The sequence below is a fragment of the Leucoraja erinacea genome, chromosome 41 (genome assembly GCF_028641065.1).
Source record: "Leucoraja erinacea ecotype New England chromosome 41, Leri_hhj_1, whole genome shotgun sequence".
Classification (NCBI taxonomy): domain Eukaryota; kingdom Metazoa; phylum Chordata; class Chondrichthyes; order Rajiformes; family Rajidae; genus Leucoraja; species Leucoraja erinaceus.
This window is the reverse complement of record NC_073417.1, coordinates 1,909,108-1,934,230: the sequence shown is the minus strand read 5'-3', so window position 1 is coordinate 1,934,230 and position 25,123 is coordinate 1,909,108. Positions and strand designations below refer to the sequence as shown.

At 45.9% G+C, this 25,123-nt stretch overlaps 1 protein-coding gene across 2 annotated transcripts in view; it reads left to right on the top strand.

Annotated features, from left to right (window-relative positions):
* Window positions 1-25,123, top strand: part of dctd (dCMP deaminase) — a 77,897-nt gene that overhangs the window by 30,975 nt on the left and 21,799 nt on the right. For both annotated transcript variants that reach the window (XR_008726391.1, XM_055664641.1), the window contains exon 4: window positions 1,946-2,062. Coding sequence is in view for 1 of the 2 variants with exons in the window: in XM_055664641.1 (XP_055520616.1) it covers window positions 1,946-2,062 (117 nt within the window). In the remaining variant the exon portion in view is untranslated. The remainder of the gene's footprint in view (window positions 1-1,945; window positions 2,063-25,123) is intronic.

The window sequence follows — 25,123 nt, the reverse complement described above, 5'->3', positions numbered from 1 at the left end:
CTATGTAGTCATAAAGCATGGAAACAGGCCCTACAGCCCAATTCTTCATGCCAACCAAGATGCCTTATCTAAGTTAGTCTCATTTGCCCTTGTTTGGCCCATATCCCTCTCAATCTTTCATATCCATGTACCTGTCCAAGTGTGTTTCAAATGTTGTTATAGCACCTGTCTCAACTAATTCCTCTGGCAGCTCATTCCATTTACCAACCACCCTTTGAGTGAAAAAGTTGCCCCTCAGGTTTATATTATATCTTTCCCCTCTCGCCTTAAACCTATGTCCTCTGGTTCTTGATTCTCCTGCTCTGGGCAAGAGACTGCATTCGATTCCCCTCAAGATGTTATACATCTGTGTAAGATCACTGCTCATCCTCTTGCCCTCCAATGAATAAAGTCCTAGCCTACCCAATCTCTCCCTAATATGCATTAATGGATGCATTAATAAAATAACAGCTTGGGATTATTAGAAACTAATATCACATCAGTTTTCACAAAGTAACAATAGACAGTAGACAATAGGTGCAGGAGTAGGCCATTCAGCCTTTCGAGCCAGCACCGCCATTCAATGTGATCATGGCTGATCATCCCCAATCAGTACCCCGTTCTTGCTTCAAATCCCTCAACTGCCTCAAGTTCCTGCCTCAAGATTCAGATTCAGATTCAGATTCAATTTTCATTGTCATTGTCAGTGTACAGTACAGAGACAACAAAATGCATTTAGCATCTCCCTGGAAGAGCGACATAGCAAATGATTTGAATAAATAATAATAAGTGTCCGGGGGGGGGGGATTGGCAGTCACCGAGGTACGTTGTTGAGTAGAGTGACAGCCGCCGGGAAGAAGCTGTTCCTCGACCTGCTGGTTCGGCAACGGAGAGACCTGTAGCGCCTCCCAGATGGTAGGAGGGTAAACAGTCCATGGTTGGGGTGGGAGCAGTCCTTGGCAGTGTAAATCCTGGCAGTATCCTCATAAAGTTTCTTGCACACTTTCCAGTTGAACAACATCCGGCCTCTCGCTGCTTATTGTTAACATTGCAGCTTTTACAGCTGAAAGCTTAGGGAGGTTTAAGCGGTTGTGGCAACATGGGGCTGATTAAAATCCTCCTGCCTGTATCGCGGCTGATATCCAGACTTGGCGGGCTGATACCTTGAAGCTGGGGAGACTTAGACAAATATGAAAAGCCCTTCTTTCCATTGCCATTGCTTCCTATTAGACTTGAAGTATCTTTTAGTTTCAATTTACTGATTGGGGATGATCAGCCATGATCACATTCAATGGCGGTGCTGGCTCGAAGGGCCGAATGGCCTACTCCTATTGTCTACTGAAGTAGCTGGTAACTAAGTAAGAACTGTTGCGGCACGGTGGCGCAGCGGCAGAGTTGCTGCCTCACAGCGCCGGTGACCTGGGTTTGATCCTGACTACGGGTGCTGTCTCTACGGAGTTTGTACGTTCTCCCCGTGACCTGTGTGGGTTTTCTTCGAGATATTCATTTTCCTCCGACACTACAAAGACGTGCAGGTTTGTAGGTTAATTGGCTTGGTATAAATGTAAATTGTCCCTAGTGTGTGTAGGATAGTGTTAGTGTGCGGGGATCGCTGGTCGGTGTGGACTCGGTGGGTCGAAGAGCCTGTTTCCGTGCTGTATCTCTAAACTAAACTAAACTGTTCTTCTACAATTGATATATCAGGTTGACCAACAATATTTATTTCCTTACTCATCCATGGAATGTGGACACTGTTGACAATGCCATCAGTTGTTGCCCATTCCAAAATGACACCTTGAGGGGGGGGGGGGAGGAGGAGGGGGGGAGGGGGGCGGAGGGGGGAGGGGAGGAGGGTAAAAAACCCAGGTTTCTGGTGCTGAAAGGCAACAACTCCACCACTGTGCCACCCGTGAATTTTGTGACATGAATCTTATTTTTAATTCTCTTCTGCCTCTTTCCCCTCCAGTTTGTCATGCAGAATTGAATGCAATTCTGAACAAGAACGCTAGCGATGTTAAAGGATGCACGATGTATGTGGCCTTGTTCCCCTGTAATGAATGTGCTAAACTCATCATCCAGTCAGGTAAAGATTTGCAATCACTCCACTTTCGATTTTTCTGCATTTTGTACACCAGCTTTCGGCTCAATATCTCATTACAGAGGAAGTATAATTTTTAAACTGGCACCCTTTGTCTAGATGAATCATACCATCATTCATGCAAAAGATTGTCGCTGCCTGTCACTGAACAATGTTCGGTTCCCATCGACTAATTGCTACAGTGTGCAATTCTTAACATGTTTTTAATTTAAATCAACAACAATCCAAAACACTGGCTGCCAAATAAAAAAAACAAAACAGAGTAGATAATTAATGTGAAGATCTTGTGCTGTGAAGTCCCTGTTGGTTAATTAGCTTCTGTAAATTTTCCCCAGTGTATAGACTAGAACTAGTGTACGGTATGAACTTGATGGGCCGATGAGCATGTTACCACGCTATATCTTTAAACTTAAAGATACGAAAGTGACCTTTAAAAGGCTACTGTTAGATGGGCACATGGATACAGACAATGGACAATAGGTGCAGGAGTAGGCCATTTGGCCCTTTGAGCCAGCACCGCCATTCAATGTGATCATGGCTGATCATCCCCAATCAGTATCCCGTTCCTGCCTTCTCCCCATATCCCCTGACTCTGCTATCTTTAAGAGCCCTATCTAGCTCTCTCTTGAAAGCATCCAGAGAACCTGCCTCCACCACCTTACACTCTGAGGTAGAGAATTCCACAGACTGACCACTCTCTGTGAGAAAAAGTGTTTCCTCGTCTCCGTTCTAAATGGCCTACTCCTTATTCTCAAACTGTGGCCCCTGGTTCTGGACTCCCCCAACATCGGGAACATGTTTCCTGCCTCTAGCGTGTCCAAGCCCTTAACAATCTTATATGTTTCAATGAGTTATCCTCTCATCCTTCTAAACTCCAGAGTACATTCTCCAGCCGCTCCATTCTCTCAGCATTCTCAGATATGGTGGGATTGGAAGAATAGTCGACCACAGGTTTATCTTGGCATCATGTTCGGCTGAGACTCTGCGGGCTGAAGGGCCTGTGCTGTACTGTTTACAGTCTATGAGCCAAATCGTCGTCCGGCTCTCCACAGACGCCGCCTGTCCCGCTGAGTTATTCCAGCACTTTTTGCTCAAGATTTCAGCATCTGCAGTTTCAATTGTCCCCCTCGAGCATTGCTATCTATTTGAAATGTAGATCTGGTGAACCTGATAATGTGCATTAATTTGGCAGCTAATTTAGTGAATAACTGCTTCCTCATTTTATTATGGAAATCGGGGCATTTATAGAGAGTGGATGGGTTTGAATAGATATAGGATTGCAATCCTGAGATGTAATAAATGAAGCTTTTGATATACTGTTACATTCGCACTATTCAAGCAGGTGTACAAGCTTTAGTGCAATTTGCATCTAATAAACGGAATGAGTGGGTTAATATATGAAGAGCGTTTGTCGGCACTGGGCCTGTACTCGCTGGAGTTTAGAAGGATGAGGGGGGGACCTCATTGAGGTGAAAGGCCTGGCTAGAGTGGATGTGGAGAGGATGCTTCCACTATTGGGAGAGTCTAGGACCAGAGGACGTAACCTCAGAATTAAAGGAGGTTCTTTTTGGAAGGAGATGAGATGGAATTTCTTTAGTTAGATGCGGGTGAATCTGTGGAATTCATTGCCACAGACGGCTGTGGAGGCCAAGTGAGTGGATATTTTTAAGGCAGAGATAGATAGATTCTTGATTAGTACGAGTGTCGGGTTATGGGGAGAAGGCAGGAGAATGGGGTTGGGAGGGGGAGATAGATCAGCCATGATTGAATGGTGGAGTAGTCAATGGGCCGAATGGCTTAATTCTATTCCTATCACATGACCTTATACAGCGCTAAAACAGGCCCTTAGGCTCACTGTGTGTTCATCGACCAGCGAACACACCATATACTAGCGTTATCCTCCACACTCGGGACAATTTATAGAAGCCAATTAACCTACAAACCTGTACGTCGTTGGAGTGTGGGAGCAAAACAAAGCACCCGCAGAAACCCACGCAGGTCACGCGGTGAACGTACAAACTCCGTACAGACAGCACCCGTATCAGGATGGAACCTGGGTCTCTGGCGCTGTGAGGCAGCAACTCTACCGCTGCGCCACCGTGCCACACATAGAGATTAGGAAAACATGCAATTATTTCAAAGTTATATATTTTAGCGATGACTTGCCTGTTTTTGAAACAAAAATAGATGAATTGTAAAAATTATTTCATTCAATCTTGGGTTAATGTTGCCAGAATTAGATTTGGAATATTTGTAATTGCTCTTTCTTCTGAGTTAAGGAGAGCACCAGAGATTAGAATTCCCTCCCCAAATTCTAATGTGTTTTTGTTTCTTTGTGGTAGGCTGCCTACAGACACAGATTTAGACGGTCAGAAGAAAGGTCCCGACACAAAACGTTCTCATGTATTATTGCCTGAGTTACACCAGCACTTTGTTTTTTTTTTGTAAACCAGCAGCGGTAGAGTTGCTGCCCTACAGCGCCAGAGACCCGGGTTTGATCCCGACTACGGGTGCTGTCGGTACGTTCTCCCCGTGACAGCGTGGGTTTTTTTCTAGGTTCCTCTGTTTCTTCCCACATTCCAAAAACGTACAGGTTGGTAGGTTAATTGGCTTCGGTAAAAAATGTAAATTGTCCCTAGTGCATGGGATAGTGTTATGCCCCTGTCTCACTTAGGAAACCTGAATGGAAACCTCACATGACCATATAACCATATAACAATTACAGCACGGAAACAGGCCATCTCGGCCCTACAAGTCCGTGCCGAACAATTATTTTCCCTTAGTCCCACCTGCCTGCACTCATACCATAACCCTCCATTCCCTTCTCATCCATATGCCTATCCAATTTATTTTTAAATGATACCAACAAACCTGCCTCCACCACTTCCACTGGAAGCTCATTCCACACCGCCACCACTCTCTGAGTAAAGAAGTTCCCCCTCATGTTACCCCTAAACTTCTGTCCCTTAATTCTAAAGTCATGTCCTCTTGTTTGAATCTTCCCTATTCTCAAAGGGAAAAGCTTGTCCACATCAACTCTGTCTATCCCTCTCATCATTTTAAAGACCTCTATCAAGTCCCCCTTTAACCTTCTGTGCTCCAGAGAATAAAGACCTAACTTATTCAATCTTTCTCTATAACTTAATTGTTGAAACCCAGGCAACATTCTAGTAAATCTCCTCTGTACTCTCTCTATTTTGTTGACATCCTTCCTATAATTGGGCGACCAAAATTGTACACCATACTCCAGATTTGGTCTCACCAATGCCTTGTAAAATTTTAACATTACATCCCAGCTTCTATACTCAATGCTCTGATTTATAAAGGCTAGCATACCAAAAGCTTTCTTTACCACCCTATCTATATGAGATTCCACCTTCAAGGAACTATGCACGGTTATACCCAGATCCCTCTGTTCAACTGTATTCTTCAATTCCCTACCATTTACCATGTACGTCCTATTTTGATTTGTCCTGCCAAGGTGTAGCACCTCACATTTCTCAGCATTAAACTTCATCTGCCATCTTTCAGCCCATTCTTCCAAATGGCCTAAATCACTCTGTAGACTTTGGAAATCCTCTTCATTATCCACAACACCCCCTATCTTGGTATCATCTGCATACTTACTAACCCAATTTACCACACCTTCATCCAGATCATTGATATACATGACAAACAACAGTGGACCCAACACAGATCCCTGAGGCACCCCATTAGTCACCTGCCTCCAACCCGACAAACAGCCATCCACCATTACCCTCTGGCGTCTCCCATTCAGCCACTGTTGAATCCATCTTGCTACTCGGAAACCCCACCCAAGGTTTCCGTGCGGTTCCCGGAGGTTTTTGTCAGTCTCCCTAATGGTCGAAAGTGGTTTCTGCTTCTTCTGTGTTCTGGCGATTATTTCAAAAAATTCAAAACCGGCTGCGACTAAAAATAGGTCGCCGTTTTAAAAAATCGGTAATTTTTTAGTTGAAGCCGGTTGCGATGCTAGGTGAAGGTGGTTGCCGGAGGTTGCAGGTAGTGGAAGGAAAGACCTCCCTGGTGGAATAAAACTGGGTGAAAAAAAGGTCTTACCTGAATTTTTTGAAATAATCGCCGGAACATAGACTGGACTCGGTGGGCCGATGGGCCTGTTTCCGTGCTGCATCTCTATACTAAACTAATCCGCAGGTCCTTGTGCCAAGACAGGATTTGGCTCTGTGTTCGTGCCATGCAGTCAGATCGCTCGCCCTTGAATAGTCGTCTCTCTGGAGGAAGTTACCAAGAGAACATGTTGAAATAAGGAGCTGCAGATACTAATTTATACCAAAGATATCCACAAAGTGTTGGAGTAACTCAGTAGCTCAGGCAGCGTCTCTGGAGGAAAACGATTGGCGACGTTTTGGGTTGGGAACTTGGGACCCTTCTGCAGACTTCAAGTCTAAAGAAGAGTGATGTTCGTAATGTTGACTCCATAATGTTTGGGACAAAGCCCCATTATTTATTTATTTGCCCTTGTACAATTTGAGATTTGTAATAGAAAAAAATCACGTGGTTAAAACGCACATTGTCAGATTTTATTAAAGGGTATTTTTATACACTTTGGTTTCACCATGTAGATATTACAGCTGTGTTTATACATAGTCCCACCATTTCAGGGCACCATAATGTTTGGGACACATGGTTTCACAGGGGTTTGTAATTGCTCAGGTGTGTTTAATTGCCTCCTTAATGCAGGTATAAGAGAGCTCTCAGCACCTAGTCTTTCCTCCAGTCTTTCCATCACCTTTGGAATCTTTTATTGCTGTTTATCAACATTAGGACCAAAGTTGTGCCAATGAAAGTCAAAGAAGCCATTATGAGACTAGGAAACAAGAATAAAACTGTTGGAGACATCAGCCAAACCTTAGGCTTACCAAAATCAACTGCTTGGAACATCATTAAGAAGAAAGAGAGCACTGGTGAGCTCATTAATCGCAAAGGGACTGGCAGGCCAAGGAAGACCTCCACAGCTGACGACAAAAGAATTCTCTATAATAAAGAAAAAACCCAAAACACCTGTCTGACAGATCAGAAACACTCTTCAGGAGTCAGGTGTGGATTTGTCAATGACCACTGTCTGCAGAAGACTTGATCAGAAATCCAGAGGCTACACTAGGCTATACATTCCCAAACATATTGCTAAAGCAACAAAGGAGTTTTTCAAAGCTCAAAAATGGTCAATTCCTGAGTGGCCAAGTCAATTACCCGACCTGAACCCTTTTATATGCTGAAGAAAAAACTGAAGGGGACTAGCCCCCAAACCGAGCATAAGCTAAAGATGGCAGAGCATCACCAGAGAAGACACCCAGCAACTGGTGATGTCCATGAATCGCAGACTTCAAGCAGTCATTACATGCAAAGGATATACATCAAATACTAAACATGACTACTTTCATTCACATGACATTGCTGTGTCCCAAACATTACGGTGCCCTGAAAAGGGGGGGACTATGTATAAACACTGCTGTAATTTCTACATGGTGAAACCAAAGTGTATAAAAATGGCCGTTATTAAAATCTGACAATGTGCACTTTAACCACATGTGATTTTTTTTCTATTACAAATCTGTGGAGTACAGGGGCAAATAAATAAATGTTGGGTCTTTGTCCCAAACATTATGGAGGGCACTGTATGTCACCTACTCCTTTTCTCCTGAGATGCTGCTTGACCTGCTGAGTTACTCCAGCACTCTGTGTCTATCTAAAGGATTCTTGTTAGTTTTGGTTTTCTTTTATTTGTTATGGGTTTTCTGGTCCATGTTAAGAAAAGGAAGAACTAACTATCATATATAAGCTTTGTTTAAGAAGGAACTGCAGATGCTGGAAAAATCGAAAGTAGACAAAAAAGGCAGCATCTATGGAGCGAAGGAATAGGCGACGTTTCGGGTCGAGACCCTTCTTCAGAATTCTGAAGAATAGTCTTGACCCGAAACGTCGCCTACTCCTTTTCTCCATAGATGCTGCCTCACCCGCTGAGTTTCACCAGCATACTCTTAAAAATAGCGGAGTCAGGGGATATGGGGAGAAGGCAGGAACGGGGTACTGATTGGGGATGATCAGCCATGATCACATTGAATGGCGGTGCTGGCTCGAAGGGCCAAATGGCCTACTCCTGCACCTATTGTCTATTGTCTATCGTATATAAGCTACTCAGCAGAATTGAAACAGTTAATTCAGAATAGTATTTCATAATAGACTGCAACTGCAAGATTCTGACATGCAGTTTGTGGTAATGGGAGGCAAGTTTCATACTGATGACAGAAAGCATTTCTTCTCATCTTTGCATGGAATAGTTCTTTGACTGGTGCAGTCATATAATTACTTGGTCCACAGCAAAGAAACAAGCCATTTGTCTCAAGTGGCCGTGCTGATGTTCATCTTCACAGGAGCCTCCTCCCATCCCTCTTCAGCCAGCCCAATTAGCACTGCATTCCTTCCCCCCCCACCCCCCCCACCTCCGTATGAAACCAACCTCTCCTTAAGTGCATCAATGCTGTCTGCCACAACAACTAGTTGTGACAATGTGTCCCACATTCTCACCGTTCGAGCTAAAGAGTTTTCTCATGCATTCCCTGTTGTATTTATTAGTAACAATCTTTTTACTTATGAACTCTTAAGTTTTGACTTCTTCTGCACAAGTGGAAACATTTCATCTTTCTACCATCTTAAAACATTTCCCCACATTTTTAAGACCTTTGACAGGCCATTCACAGTTTTTCTTCTGTACTTTCCTTTTAGGACCGAGATGAGGAAAAGTTTTTTCACACAGAGAGTGGTGAATCTCTGGAATTCTTTGCCGCAGAAGGTAGTTGAGGCCAGTTCATTGGCTATATTTAAGAGGGAGTTAGATGTGGCCCTTGTGGCTAAAGGGATCAGGGGGTATGGAGAGAAGGCAGGTACAGGATACTGAGTTGGATGATCAGCCATGATCATATTGAATGGCGGTGCAGGCTCGAAGGGCCGAATGGCCTACTCCTACTCCTGCACCTATTTTCTATGTTTCTATGTTTCCTGATAAACATCTCTGTTTGCAATCCTCATGATAATTTTTATCTTTCGTTCAGCGGCTGCATATCCTTTTTAGTAATATATAGGTCAGGACGTTGTGTCATCTAGCTAAATATGTTTGGCTTCTCCACAGTTCAGTTTGGTTTACCCAACGCTGTTCTCTAAACGGCCGCGATAACATGGGCCAGGATTGTTCAGAATTCTGCATCCATTGCCTTGACCCTTCTTCAGTCCCGACACGAAACGTCACCCATCATTTTTCTCCAGAGATGCTGCCTGGCCCCGCGGAGTTTAAAAAAAAAATCAATTTTTTTTTTTTTTTTTAAATGTTATTTAATTAGAAGCATTTGTACAGAGATAAAACATTCGGCATCTAAAATTATACAATTCTTGCACAGCTTCATTTATAACCTTATAACCTAAATTATGACAATGAAAAAAGAAAAGAAAGAGAAAACAAGAAAGAAAAGATTTAAAAATTGAAGAGATAGAATGAAGAAGAACAAAAGAGAATCCCTTAAACTACCAAAGCAGTGTAGCAGATAGATAAAGGAATAACAAAAAAAAAGAAAAGTGGAGATATACCTTGCCCCTCGTCCCCCCCACCCCGCCTAACCCAACCCAGCATCGGATTTAAATTTAAATTTGTGTTGCACCAAGTCAAGTCAAGTCAAGTTTTTTTGTCACATACACATACGAGATGTGCAGTGAAATGAAAGTGGCAATGCTCGCGGACTTTTGTGCAAAAGACAAACAACAAAACAACCAAACAAATTATAAACACAATCATAACACACATATTCTTTTACATAATAAATAATAGAAGGAAAAATGTTCTGTAGAGTTAGTCCCTGGTGAGAAAGGCGTTTACAGTCCGAATTGCCTCTGGGAAGAAACTCCTTCTCAACCTCTCCGTTCTCACTGCATGGCAACGGAGGCGTTTGCCTGACCGTAGCGGCTGGAACAGTCCGTTGCAGGGGTGGAAGAGGTCTCTCATGATTTTGTTTGCTCTGGAGTTGCACCTCCTGTTGTATAGTTCCTGCAGGGGGGTGAGTGAAGTTCCCATAGTGTGTTCGGCCGAACGCACTACTCTCTGCAGAGCCTTCTTGTCCTTGGCAGAGCAATTCCCGAACCAGATGGTAATGTTCCCGGACAAGATGCTTTCCACCGCTGCTGCGTAGAAGCACTGGAGGATCCTCGGAGACACTCCTATTGCATCCTATTGATGTAAGAATTCGGTAAAGGGTGTCCATGTCTTAAGAAATTGATCTGGTTTTTCCGCCAAGACAAGCCTAATCTTTTCCAAATGTAGTGTCTCGGACATATCTGTGATCCACATCTTCACTGTAGGCCCGCGGAGTTACTCAAGCACTTTGTGTCTATCTTGGTTATGCTCCTTGGGAGCCAGGGTTGGGCCCATGGCCGCTTGATCTTGGTTTGAGGGCCTCTAAAAGGGGGGGGTGTCCGTGGTGATAGCCGACAACGCACCCGCTTCACTTCACATTTCATGCTAAATTTCAAAATTTGTTCATCATTAAATTTTAACAAATACGGTCCTTAAAACAACTCACAGATTCTTTAAACAGCTTCGAATGACGTCACAGTGCCCCCACAACTTGCTCGCCACCTCCCCAATGGTTTTAACTTCATAAACCACTGATTCGTTGCAGGGGGGCTGCCACGCTGGAATGTTCTGGAAATCCCCCCACCTCCCCCCCATTTTTTTTGCCCGGCCCGCCTGGCCCAGTCTCTCTGAAGTCCCACAGCCTGCCGCCCTGATCTGGTCCTCGGGTCCACTCCCGCCCGTGGCCTCCCTCCCTTCCCTTCCCTTCCTCCCTCCCACAGCGCCTTGCTCCCTCCTCACCGCCCCACCCTCCCTCCATCCCGCACACTTCCCATCGCGGACCAAATATGATTTGAAAGTAATGCGGCCGACTCTCAACACCGTGGTAAAGGAATTCCGGACCAGCTTTTAAAGTTATCCAAGGACATTCTCCACAACTTCACATTCCTGAAAACAGCTCAGAAACCATAGAGACTTCAATGCGCATAGTTGCTCTGTGCAAGTGAAGGACCAAAATTACAAAGCAATAAAGTTATCCCTTCCACCCTACACAAACCCCCCCCCCCCCCTAACCCCCTCCCCCCCCACACACATATCCCCCACCCCACGTTGGGGGAACGGGTGAGTGCTGGAATATTGCGTTGGGGGAGCAGATCCAACGGGTCTGCACTTGGTCTAGTCGTCTATAAACCTCCATTCATTCACTAATTGTTAACTAAATTATTTCTAGAGCTAATAGAATCCTTTGGCACAGAGTATTATTAAGTTGATGGATTAGTATGATTTAAAATTAATTAGCAATTGCAGTGGTTGTTATTTATCCGTGGTGGTTACTTATTTAAGGCAAACTGGATCCAATTATTAGCATCCTGCATAATCTATTTTATATCCTTTCGATGAGCCCATCTATCTCTTAATCATCCAACACAGAAGCTGTGCTTTTGCCCACCAAGTCAAGGACTATTGTCATATGCACAAGTACAGGTACAATGAAAACCTTAACCTTGACAATAAAACACTCGTTACTTTTCAAGTGAATGGAAGGTCTGTGCTTTTCTGTTTGGGAAAGATTTAATTGTCGGGGAATAATTTGGTATTCTTGCATGCGGTTGAAGAACGGGGTAACCTTTTGATACAAAGGGTGGTGGGTGTATGGAACTAGCTGCCAGTGGAGGAAGTTGAGGCAGGGACTATCCCAACATTGCCGTCTGGAAGAAGCCTGAAAACTGTCATGTCCAGGTTCAGGAACAGCTTCTTCCCTGGAGTATTGTGTGCAGTTTTGGTCCCCTAATTTGAGGAAGGACATTCTTGCTATTGAGGGAGTGCAGCGTAGGTTTACAAGGTTAATTCCCGGGATGGCGGGACTGTCATATGCTGAGAGAATGGAGCAGCTGGGCTTGTACACTCTGGAGTTTTGAAGGATGAGAGGGCATCTCATTGAAACATATAAGATTATTATGGGTTTGGACACGCTGGAGGCAGGAGACATGTTCCCGGTGTTGGGGGAGTCCAGAACCAGGGGCCACTATTTGAGAATAAGGAGTAAGCCATTTAGAACGGAGACGAGGAAACACTTTTTCTCGCAGAGAGTGGTGAGTGTGGAATTCTCTGCCTCAGAGGGCAGTGGAGGCGGGTTCTCTGGATACTTTCAACAGAGAGCTAGGATAGGGTTCTTAAAAATAGCAGAGCCAGGGGATAGGGGGAGAAGGCAGGAATGGGGTACTGATTGGGGATGATCAGCCATGATCACATTGAATGGCGGTGCTGGATCGAAGGGCCGAATGGCCTACTCCTGCACCTATTGTCCATTGTCTACAGTGCTGTTAAACACGGATAAAAATAAGCTCTAAACTACAACAGACTATCATTATTATTGCACTATATTTGTTTATTTAATGAGCATGTGTGCATGTGTGTACACACACTGACCATTTTTTATTCTCCCGGTATGTACTATGCTTACATATTCTGTCGTGCTGCAGCAAGCAAGAATTTCATTTTCCTATCTGGAACACATGACAATAAGACACTCTTGACTCTTGGAACGTTTAAGAACCATTTAGACAGGCACATGGATAGGACAGGTTTAGAGGGATATGGACCAAACAAGGCCAGGTGGGACTGGTGTAGCTGGGACATGTTGGCCGATGTGGGCAAGTTGGGCCGAGGGGCCTGTTTCCACGCTGTGACTCACAGATTCCAAAAAGGGAAATGATGGGGGAATGGAGAAAGGTTTAAAATTTCCCCTGTTGTCACCAATAGTAGCGGGTTTGTTTCAAATAATTTCTCATCATTATGGATAATATAACATTGGAAGACAAACAAACAATTTCACAGGGACAGTCAGATCAGTTCTCGAGGGTTTTTGACTCTTTTGCTGCAAACTTTAACTATTTCTAAGACAAGTTTCTCCTCCAAGTTTATTCTTGGATCACAGGACGACGAGAAGTGATCTTACAGAGGTGTACAAAATCATGAGAGGAATAGATCGGGTAGATGCACAGAATCTCTTGCCCAGAGTAGGGGAAATCGAGAACCAGAGGACATAGGTTTAACGTGAGAGGGGAAAGAATATATAGCTACATGGATAGGATAGGTTTGGAGGGATATGGGCAAACGCAGGCAGGTGGGACGAGTGTAGATTGGACTTGTTGGTCAATAGACAATAGGTGCAGGAGTAGACCATTCGGCCCTTTGAGCCAGCACCTCCATTCAATGCGAACATGGCTGATCATCCCCAATCAGTACCCCGTTCCTACCTTCTCCCCATATCCCCTGACTCCGCTATTTTTAAGAGCCCCATCTAGCTCTCTCTTGAAAGTGTCTGGAGAACCGGCTTCCACCACCGGTTTCTCTGAGGCAGAGAATTCCACAGACGGGTGTGGACAAGTTGGGCCGAAGGGCCAGTTTTCACCCTGTATGACTCTGGCGGCTTCATTTGATGCTTTACCAACTTTTCTTTGGTCAAAGTTTTATGTTGCTTATTTTATGCTTGAAGATGATTGAAAGCTTTTGTCTGACAACTGAAAGGACAGAAAGAAGCTATCAGATGTAGAATAAAGAATATCAGTCGGAATAAATAACCCGAGTAGCAATATGTGCTCTCCCTCTGTGTATTCAGGAGAGTGTGAAGCGAGCAGAATTCTTACTATGCTACTGCACCTCTGATCTACACTCTAGTCTCCTGAGGAGAGATGCCAAGAACAGTAAATATAATTTTAAAAAACAATTGTGCATTTGCTGTCCACAATGTTACTACATCTGTCAGCTAAACTTTATTTCTAATGCAAGTAGGATCAAAAATAAATGACTAGACTACTAATACAAAAATAGTTTTTAATTGGTCTTTATATTATGGCTTTGAATATCACACATTGGGTAGGGTATGAGACTTAATACTGCTTCCTTCTGCTTTTCCTGAAGGGATTGTTCAAAAAAATATCAGGCACCCAAAAGCCAGTTATCCATTAAACCTGCCCCATCTTTAGATGTTTTAGTTTCTTGCTGAAGATGGTTTACAAAAGTTTACAGTCCCGATGGCCTGATATAGAACAAATTAATGAATGATATGCATAAAGGTTTCTGGCTAGTCCCATTCTTTTTCAGCCATGTCGTGTGGGTGAGGATTTGTTTTTTGTTTGCAAAAAGGGCCCATGTAGTCCATAGCAACAGAGAACATAGACCAGTACAGCACAAGAACAGGCACATCTACTTGAATTACTTTTCTCTGGAACGTTGGAGATTGAAGGGAGATGATAGGAGTAGATAAAATAATGAGAGGCATAGGAAGTGGTGTTGGGTAAATTGAATGGATTAAAGGCCGATAAATCCCCAGGGCCAGATAGGCTGCATCCCAGAGTACTTAAGGAAGTAGCTCCAGAAATAGTGGATGCATTAGTAATAATCTTTCAAAACTCTTTAGATTCTGGAGTAGTTCCTGAAGATTGGCGGGTAGCAAACGTAACCCCACTTTTTAAGAAGGGAGGGAGAGAAAAAATGGGGAATTACAGACCAGTTAGTCTAACATCGGTAGTGGGGAAACTGCTAGAGTCAGTTATTAAAGATGGGATAGCAGCACATTTGGAAAGTGGTGAAATCATTGGACAAAGTCAGCATGGATTTACGAAAGGTAAATCATGTCTGACGAATCTTATAGAATTTTTCGAGGATGTAACTAGTAGCGTGGATAGGGGAGAACCAGTGGATGTGGTGTATCTGGACTTCCAGAAGGCTTTCGACAAGGTCCCACATAAGAAATTAATATACAAACTTAAAGCACAAGGCATTGGGGGTTCAGTATTGATGTGGATAGAGAACTGGCTGGCAAACAGGAAGCAAAGAGTAGGAGTAAACGGGTCCTTTTCACAATGGCAGGCAGTGACTAGTGGGGTACCCCAAGGCTCAGTACTGGGACCCCAGCTATTTACAATATATATTAATGATCTGGATGAGGGAATTGAAGGCAATATCTCCAAGTTTGCGGATGACACTAAGCTGGGGCGCAGTGTTAGCTGTGAGGAGGATGCTAGGAGACTGCAGGGTGACTTGGATAGGCTGGGTGAGTGGGCAAATGTTTGGCAGATGCAGTATAATGTGGATAAATGTGAGGTTATCCATTTTGGTGGCAAAAACAGGAAAGCAGACTATTATCTAAATGGTGGCCGATTGGGAAAGGGGGAGATGCAGCGAGACCTGGGTGTCATGGTACACCAGTCATTGAAGGTAGGCATGCAGGTGCAGCAGGCAGTAAAGAAAGCGAATGGTATGTTAGCTTTCATTGCAAAAGGATTTGAGTATAGGAGCAGAGAGGTTCTACTGCAGTTGTACAGGGTCTTGGTGAGACCACACCTGGAGTATTGCATACAGTTTTGGTCTCCAAATCTGAGGAAGGACATTATTGCCATAGAGGGAGTGCAGAGACGGTTCACCAGACTGATTCCTGGGATGTCAGGACTGTCTTATGAAGAAAGACTGGATAGACTTGGCTTATACTCTCTAGAATTTAGAAGATTGAGAGGGGATCTTATAGAAACTTACAAAATTCTTAAGGGGTTGGACAGGCAAGATGCAGGAAGATTGTTCCCGATGTTAGGGAAGTCCAGGACAAGGGGTCACAGCTTAAGGATAAAGGGGAAATCCTTTAAAACCGAGATGAGAAGAACTTTTTTTCACGCAGAGAGTGGTGAATCTCTGGAACTCTCTGCCACAGAGGGTAGTTGAGGCCAGTTCATTGGCTATATTAAGAGGGAGTTAGATGTGGCCCTTGTGGCTAAGGGGATCAGGGGGTATGGAGAGAAGGCAGGTACGGGATACTGAGTTGGATGATCAGCCATGATCATATTGAATGGCGGTGCAGGCTCGAAGGGCCGAATGGCCTACTCCTGCACCTAATTTCTATGTTTCTATAGATAGGGTAATAATGGATGGGATTTATATAGCGCCTTTCTAATACTCAAGGGGCTTTACATCGCATTATTCATTCACTCCTCAGTCACACTCGGTGGTGGTGAGCTACTTCTGTAGCCACAGCTGCCCTGGGGCAGACTGACGGAAGCGTGGCTGGTAATCTGCGCCTACGGCCCCTCCGACCACCACCAATCACCCACACACATTCACACGCAGGCAAAGGTGGGCACAACGACAGTATGCACTCCAAGCAGGATTCTAACCGGCTACCTTCCGGTTGCCAGCCGAACACTTAGCCCGTTGCGCCATCTGTCGTCCCGGGTAGACAGTCAGATATTTTTTTCACCACAGTGGAGATGTCCAACACTAGAGGACATAGCTATAATGTGAGGGGGGAAGTGACCGCTGATTCCTGTGACCACTTGGGTTTTGTCCGGGTCCTCCGGTTTCCTCCCACACTCTAACGATGTACGTTGGAGGTTAACTGGCTTTTGAAATTATCCTTAGTGTGTAGGATGGTGCTACTGTACATAGTGGTTGCTGGTCGGTATAGACTCGATGGGCCAAAGGGCCTATTTCCACGCTATGTCGCGCCACTAAACTAAACACACTACCCCCTGCGCACCCTGTTCTCATTATCCTGCCTCTCTCCCTCCCCCTCTTACTCCCTCAATCCCCTTCCACGCTCTCCTCCCAGCGTTGTAGACATGACCTGCGTGGGCTTTCCCCGGGAGCTCCGGATTTCTCCCACACTCCTCGGCCGTTTGTAGGTTAATTGGCTTGGTGAAATTGTAAATTGTCCTTCGTGTGTGTAGGATAGTGTCAGTGTACGGGGATCGCTGGTCGACGCAGACTCGGTGGGCCGAAGTTTCTGCACTGTATCTCTAAACTAAACTAAAGATAGACACAAAATGCCGGAGTAACTCAGCGGGACAGGCAGCATCTCTGGAGAGAAGGAATGGGTGACGTTTCAGGTCGGGACCCTTCTTCAAACTGGTTAGGGATAAGGGGCACAAGAGGTATTTACGGTGATGTGGAGAGATAAAGAACAACGAATGAAAGATACGCAAAAAAGTAACCATGGTAAAGGAAACATGGTATTGTAAGCTACACAAAAAAGCTGGAGAAACTCAGCGGGTGCAGCAGCATCTATGGAGCGAAGGAATTAGGCAACGTTTCGGGCCGAAACCCTTCTTCAGACTGATCGGGGGCGGGGGTGGGCGGGGACAAGAAAGGAAAAAGGAGGAGGAGCCCGAAGGCTAGGGGATGGGAGGAGACAGCAGGGGGACTGAGGAAGGGGAGGAGACAGCAAGGACTAACAAAATTGGGAGAATTCGATGTTCATGCCCCCAGGATGCAGACTCCCCAAACGGAATATGAGGTGCTGTTCCTCCAATTTCCGGTGCGGCTCGCTGTGGCCATGGAGGAGACCCAGGACAGAGAGGTCGGAGACGGAGTGGGAGGGGGAGTTGAAGTGCTGAGCCACCGGGAGGTCAGCTTGGTTATTGCGGACCGAGCGGAGGTGTTCGGCGAAACGATCGCCCAACCTCCGCTTGGTCTCACCGATATAGATCTGCTGACATCTAGAGCAGCGGACGCAATAGATGAGGTTGGAAGAGATGCAAGTAAACCTCTGTCGCACCTGGAACGATTGCTTGGGTCCTTGAACGGAGTCGAGGGGGGAGGTAAAGGGACAAGTGTTGCATCTCTTTCGGTTGCAAGGGAAAGTGCCCGGGGAGGGGGGGTACGAGAGGGAAGGGAAGAATTGACAAGGGAGTTATGGAGGGAGCGGTCTTTGCGGAAGGCAGATATGGGGGGAGATGGGAAGATGTGGCGAGTGGTGGGGTCACGTTGGAGGTGGCGAAACTGACGGAGGATTACTTTTTGTATGTGATGGCTGGTGGGGTGAAAGGTGAGGACTAGGGGGACTCGGCCCTTGTTGCGAGTGGGGGGATGGGGAGAGAGAGCAGTGTTGCGGGGTATGGAAGAGACCCTGGTGCGAGCCTCATTTATGGTGGAGGAGGGGAACCCCCGTTCCCTGAATAATGAGGACATTTCAGATGTCCTGGTGTGGAACGCCTCATCCGTGGAGCAGATGCGGCGTAGACGGAGGAATTGGGAGTAGGGGATGGAGTCCTTACAGGAAGCAGGGTGGGAAGAAGTGTAGTCCAGATAGCCATGGGAGTCAGTGGGTTTATAGTGTATGTCGGTCAGAAGTCTATCACCTGCAATGGAGATAGTGAGGTCAAGGAATGGTAGGGAAGTGTCGGAAATGGTCCAGGTGTATTTGAGTGCCGGATGGAAGTTAGTGGTGAAGTGGATGAAGTCAGTCAGTTGTGTGCGGGTGCAGGAGGTGGCACCAAAGCAGTCGTCGATGTGTTGTAAGCTGTTTGTCGGGTGAAGATGAGAAGCTGGTGCGACATGGGTGGGGGAGGGATAGAGAGAGAGGGATTGCCGGGGCTACCTGAAGTGAGTGAAATCAATATTCATACCACAGGGTTGCCCAATGCCTAACCCTAAGCGAAACATCTATTTAACATCACAGCCATTCCAGCAAACACGGCAGTCTATTCCTTTATGTTGTGAACTATTTTCATCTGATCTGCGGTGCTTTTTCTCAGTGTATATTTACTCAATATAGCAACCTCTGCCTGTTACCCTTAATCATTGTTTTGTTGCTGAGCCGATGAGTTTGGCGGCTTGGCACCAATTTGTAGTTGGTTATTCTCGGCACGTTGACATGCAATACCGATGCAGTAGTTAACAGTGCATCTCGACGGGTAACGCTGATACTCCAGCTGAAACATCTGAGTACTTCACCTTGCAGGAAACGTATGTGACAAATACTACAGCTCGTGATATGAAATCTTAGCATTGAGGTCAGGAAGGGTCAGAAGAGTGCTGTCTAATTTAAAACGTGTGAATGCCTGCGTTTAGTTTGGAGTTTAGTGTAGAAATACAGTGTGGAAACGGGCCCATCAGCCCATCGAGCCCGCGCCGACCAGCGATCGCTCATTCGCACTAGTTCTATGCTATCCCTCTTTCACACCCACTCCTTGAAGCCCTGTCCCACGGTACGAGTTCATTCCAAGAGCTCTCCTGAGTTTGCCCTGATTTGAACTCGGAGATTTACGGTAATGGCCGCTCCTCGGTACTCGGGGCTCTCGTGGACATTTTTCAACATGCTGAAAAATCTTCGAGTCTTCCCGTGCTTACCTGCCGTTAGCGAGTCTTCCCGAGTTCCTGCCATTAGCGTTACGAGCCGCTAAGAGACGTCCCCGAGCTCCGACGTACACGCTACGTTCATTCTCTGCTTACCACGAGTTTTTTTTTAAACTCGGGAGAGCTCTTGGAATGAACTCGTACCGTGGGACAGGCTATTACATTAGGGAGAATTTACAGAGGCCATCAGTTTAAGTTTGACCTATTTGTCACAGTGTTTAGTTGAGAGATGGGGGCATGGAAACTACCCCTTCGTACTACTTCAGTGTTATCCCACTTTCTCATCCACTCCCTGCACACTACGGATAATTTACAGATACTAATTAACCTACAAACCTGCACGTCTTTGGTAGACAAAAGTGCTAGAGAAACTCAGTGGGTGAGGCAGCAGCTATGGAGCGAAGGAAATAGGCAACGTTTCAGTTCGAAACCCTTCTTCAGACCCGAAAGGTCGCCTATTTCCTTCGCTCCAGAGATGCTGCCTCACCCGCTGGGTTTCTCCAGCATATTTGTCTACCTTCGATTTTCCAGCGTGTGCAGTTCCATCTGAAACACTGCACGCCTTTGGGATGAGAACATGCAAACTCCACATGGACAGCAAATGTGGTCAGGATCGAACCGGAGTCTCTGGCGCTGCGGCGGCAACTCTACCAGCTGCGCCACCTTGTTGCCTGTAGAAAATCCCAATATAGCAGTAATTAATTCCACGATCATCAAACTGTAGACAATTGAATTGAATTGGAAGCTTTTAATACCCAGCTATTAGATACAAAAAAAAACATTTTTCCATTCTGCAATAAAAGGAATATTTCCCCAAGTTGTCATCTTAAGTCATCTATTGAAAAAGATTCCTCTTTGCACTTGGATGGCAAGAATGTTGATTGTAAATAGAATTTCACAAGAGACTCTGCTGGCTGATGTAAACAAGTCCATCACTTGTCTGATACTACATAAATCATTCACCCTGTGTGCAACTGAGTGGTCTCTGTTTATGGAAGTGATGTGAAAAGTTACTGTTAACTCTGGAAGTTTTTACGGCTCAGTGGCGCAGCGGTACAGTTGCAGTCTTAAGGGCCTGTCCCACTTATGCGATTATTTAGGTGACTGCAGGCGACTAGGCTGTCACCGGGGTGTCGCCTGTATGGTCGTGTGTCGTCTCCTCAGTCGCCCAAAGATTCGCAGCGTCTTTCTGGTCGCTGCTGGATTTTGAAATGTTTGCAACTTTTCGGCGACAATTGGCTTGACGTCAATGAGCGTAGCGTGACTTCTCCTGACATAGGTGCTGTCGTAGGTTGGCCCCAGGATGCCGTAGGCTGTCACCGGTGGTGACAGGTGAATTCCATTGGCGACTACCTACATCAACCAGCGACAGGTACCGGCGACTGAATTGTCTTAAGTTGTCTTCAGTTGTCGCCGACAGGGTTGTACCTTTTCGTAGCTTGGTTGTAGGTGGACGTCCTAATGGGTGGCCGGTTGTCGGTAGCTTGATGTCGACTAGGTGGTAGATTGTTGTAGACATTGTCGTAGGGGTGGGGGGGTCTAGTCGCCGTTTTTTCAGGCGGCCTGCTACTGCTATGACAGTCGCCGAAAAAATTGCCTAAGTGGGACAGGCCCATTACAGCACCAGAGACCCGGGTTTGATCCAGACTGTAGGTGCTGTCTGTAGGGAGTTTGTACGTTCTCCCTGTGACCACGTGGGTTTTGTCCGGGTGCTCCGGTTTCCTCCCACACTCCAAAGTCAATTGTAAATTGTCGCTGGTGTGTAGGGCAGTCACGGTGGCACAGCAGTAGAGTTGCTGCCTTACAGCAAAATGCAGCGCCAGAGACCTGGGTTCGATCCCGACTATGGGTGCTGTCTGCATGGAGTTTGCACGTTCTCCCCGTGATCTGCGTGGGTTTTCTCCGAGAACTTCGCTTTCCTTCCACACTCCAAAGACGTACAGGCTTGTAGGTTAATTGCCTTGATAAAATGTTAACTTGTCCAAGTTGGTGATATGCAGAGTACTGCCCTGCCGACTACAAAATTCAGAAGGCTCAGAAGGTGTAGGCTAGTGCTAGTGTTCGAGGAGACCGCTGGTCAGTGTGGACTCGGTGGGCCGAAGGGCCTATTTCCACGCTGTATCTTTAGAAACATAGAAGCATAGAAAATAGGTGCAGGAGGAGGCCATTCGGCACTTCGAGCCAGCACCGCTATTCATTGTGATCATGGCTAATCGTCCCCTATCAATAACCCGTGCCTACCTTCTCCCCATATCCCTTGACTCCACTAGCCCCTAGAGCTTTATCTAACTCTCTTAAATCCATCCAGTGACTTGGCCTCCACTGCCCTCTGTGGCAGGGAATTCCATAAAGTCACAATTCTCTGGGTGAAAACGTTTTTTCGCACCTCAGTCTTAAATGACCTCTCCTTTATTCTAAGTCTATCCATATTTATATCTATATATATAAAACCATATAACCATATAACAATTACAGCACGGAAACAGACCATCTCGGCCCTACAAGTCCATGCCGAACAACTTTTTTTTCCCTTAGTCCCACCTGCCTGCACTCATACCATAATCCTCCATTCCCTTCTCATCCATATGCCTATCCAATTTATTTTTAAATGATACCAACGAACCTGCCTCCACCACTTCCACTGGAAGCTCATTTCACACCGCTACCACTCTCTGAGTAAAGAAAGTTCCCCCTCATGTTACCTCTAAACTTCTGTCCCTTAATTCTGAAGTCATGTCCTCTTGTTTGAATCTTCCATATTCTCAAAGGGAAAAGCTTGTCCACATCAACTCTGTCTATCCCTCTCATAATTTTAAAGACCTCTATCAAGTCCCCCCTTAACCTTCTGTGCTCCAGAGAATAAAGACCTAACTTATTCAACCTATCTCTGTAACTTAGTTGTTGAAACCCAGGCAACATTCTAGTAAATCTCCTCTGTACTCTCTATATATCTATATTTAAAGTCTATCTCACAAATCTTTAATAGCTGTAATTAATCTAAAGGTCATGACAGGAGATGTTTGCCCAGTAGCGTGCACTGTAGAGACAAGAAACAATATGTAGTGGTTAGTTACAGATTTGGGCAGAGACATGGCAGATGGAGTTTAATCCCAGCAAGTGTGAGATGAGGCACTTTGGGAGGTCAAATGTAAGAAGAAAATATACAGTTAAGAGGAAATTTTTCAGGTCCACAGCTCACTGCAAATGGCAACACAAATGCAGAGAAGATTTACGGTGATGTTGCCAGGACTAGAGTGCCTGATCTGTCGGGAGAAGTTGAGCAGGCTGGGACTCTATTCCTTGGAGGGCAGGAGGATGAGGGGAGATCTTATAGAGGTGTGCAAAATCATAAGAGGGATAGATCGGGTAGACGCACAGTCTCTTGCCCAGAGTAGGGGAATCACGGACCAGAGGTCATAGGTTTAAGGTGAGGGGGGGAAAGATTTAATAGGAATCTGAGGGCTAACTTTTTCACACAGAGGGTGGTGTGTGTATGGAACGAGCTGCCAGAGAAGGGACTATCACAGCGTTTAAGAAACATTCAGCCAGGTACATGGATAGGCCAGGTTTAGAGGGATATGGGCCAAAAGCAGGCAGGTGGGACTAGTGTAGATGGGACATGTGGGCAAGTTGAGGCGAAGGGCCTGTTTCCACACTATGACAAACAGAAGGTGGTAAAGAAGGTGTATGGTATGCTTACCTTCATCGGTCAGGACATTGAGTATAAGAGTCAGGAAGTCGTGTTGCAGCTTTGATTCAGCCACTTTTAATATGGTACGGTACTTTATTTGCACATGTACGGAGGTACATTGAAATTAATTGTTGTACACAGTTCAGTACAAGTATCACGGTACATAAACACGTAGATACATCTCAGATAAGCATCTCAGATACAGTACTGGTGTACAGCAGTCGTACACTGAGACAGTATACAGAGTCGCCAGTTTGGGGCCAGTTGATGTAAGTGCAGGGATCTTGACCTGACCATGAAGGCCCGTTGCCATGGCGACGTTGCAGTCTCGGCCTGGCCAAGCGTAGCCGCTGCCCCACCGCTATAGGCCGCGTGCGGTCCACGTGCTCGTCCTCTTGGAGCGGCGCCCGGTCCAGCCAAGCCCCAGGCTTCTGCAGGGCCTCCAGCGGCCCATTCCCCCCGTCGAGGCCGTGTACTCCCTCCCGCGGCCGGTCTGCTTACTAACCCTCCAGATGATCCGCTGAGGGCGAGCCGGGCAGATTTTGGTCCGCAGCGAGGGTCCTCCGTCTGTGGCGGGCGGGCTGGGCCTACTGGGCGAGTCCCCGGTCTTCATCGGGCGGGCTGGGCCTACTGGGCCAAGTCCTCAGTTTTGGGACATTGGCGTGCCGTTCTGGTCGTTCCCTGATTGCAGATTGGATGTGGAGGCTGTCTTGAGGGTGCAGATGAGGTTTATTAGAATGCTGCTTGGATTACAGGGTATTTGCTTTGAGGAACCGTTAGACAAAATTGGGTTTTTGTCTCCTGGAGCGTCGGAGATTGAGATGATGCCTGATAGAAATAGATAAAATCATGCGGGGGCATAGATGGGTGGACAGTCAGAACTTGACCTGCAACACGGTTCCTCTTTCCCCCAACATACAACAGTACAGCTCTGGAACAGGCTCTTCGGTCCAAAAACTCTGCACCGGACAAGCTAAACTAAACTTTAAGAATAAAGGGTAAGCCATTTAGAACGGAGACGAGGAAACCGTTTTTCTCACAGAGAGTTGTGAGTCTGTGCCTGTGAATTTTCTGCCTCAGAGGACGGTTCTCTGGATACTTTTAAGAGAGAGCTAGATAGGGCTCTTAAAGATAGCGGTCAGGGGATATAGGGAGAAGGCAGGAACGGGGTACTGATTGTGGATGATCAGCCATGATCACATTGAATTGTGGTGTTGGCTCGAAGGGCTGAATGGCCTACTCTATTGTGTTCTGCCTGCGCATAATCCACATCCATCCACTCCCTGCATTGCCATGCGCTTGCTTAAAAAGTCTCTTTAAACCCCACTATCGCATCTGCCTTCACCACCACTAACATCCCTGCTACTCTCTGTATAAAAATAGACTTGCCCCCGACATCTCCATTAAGCTTTGCCCCTTTCACCGTAACTATTCCTTTCACCGCGGGATGCGCAGCGGTAAAGTTGCTGCCTTACAGCGAATGCAGCGCCGGAGACCCAGGTTTGATCCTGACTATGGGTGCTGTCTGTACGGAGTTTGCACGTTCTCCCCGTGACCTGCGTGGATTTTCCCTGAGATCTTCGGTATCCTCTCACGCCCCAAAGACGTACAGGTTTGTAGGTTACTTGGCTTGGTAAATGTAAAAATTGTCCCTAGTGGGTGTAGGATAGCTTTTTAATTTGCGGGGATCGCTGGTCGGCGCGGACCCGGTGGGCCGAAAGGCCTCTTTCCGCGCTGTATTTCTAACCTAAACTAAAATACAATGCCCTCTCATCCTTGGCATTTCCACCTTCCCGACCTCTGATAATTAAAGTTTAATAGACACTGTAATAGATTGTGAATTGTTCATGTTCAAAGGGACAGGATGTCCATGCCCGTAAGTCACTGAAAGTGCAGCAGGCAGTTAGGTTGTCAAACAATATATATTGTCTTTATGGCCAAAGGATTTGATTCAAAGAGATGGGTTTTAATGCTGTGACTTTATAATGCCTCGCTGAGCTCGGAACTGGAATAATACGCACAGTTTTGGTACTCTTGGCTCCAAGTATCTACTTTCTATCGAGGGGGTTGCAGGGCGGATTAAACAGATTGATTTCTGGAAAGATAGAGGTCTGAACAGGCATGGCCTCTT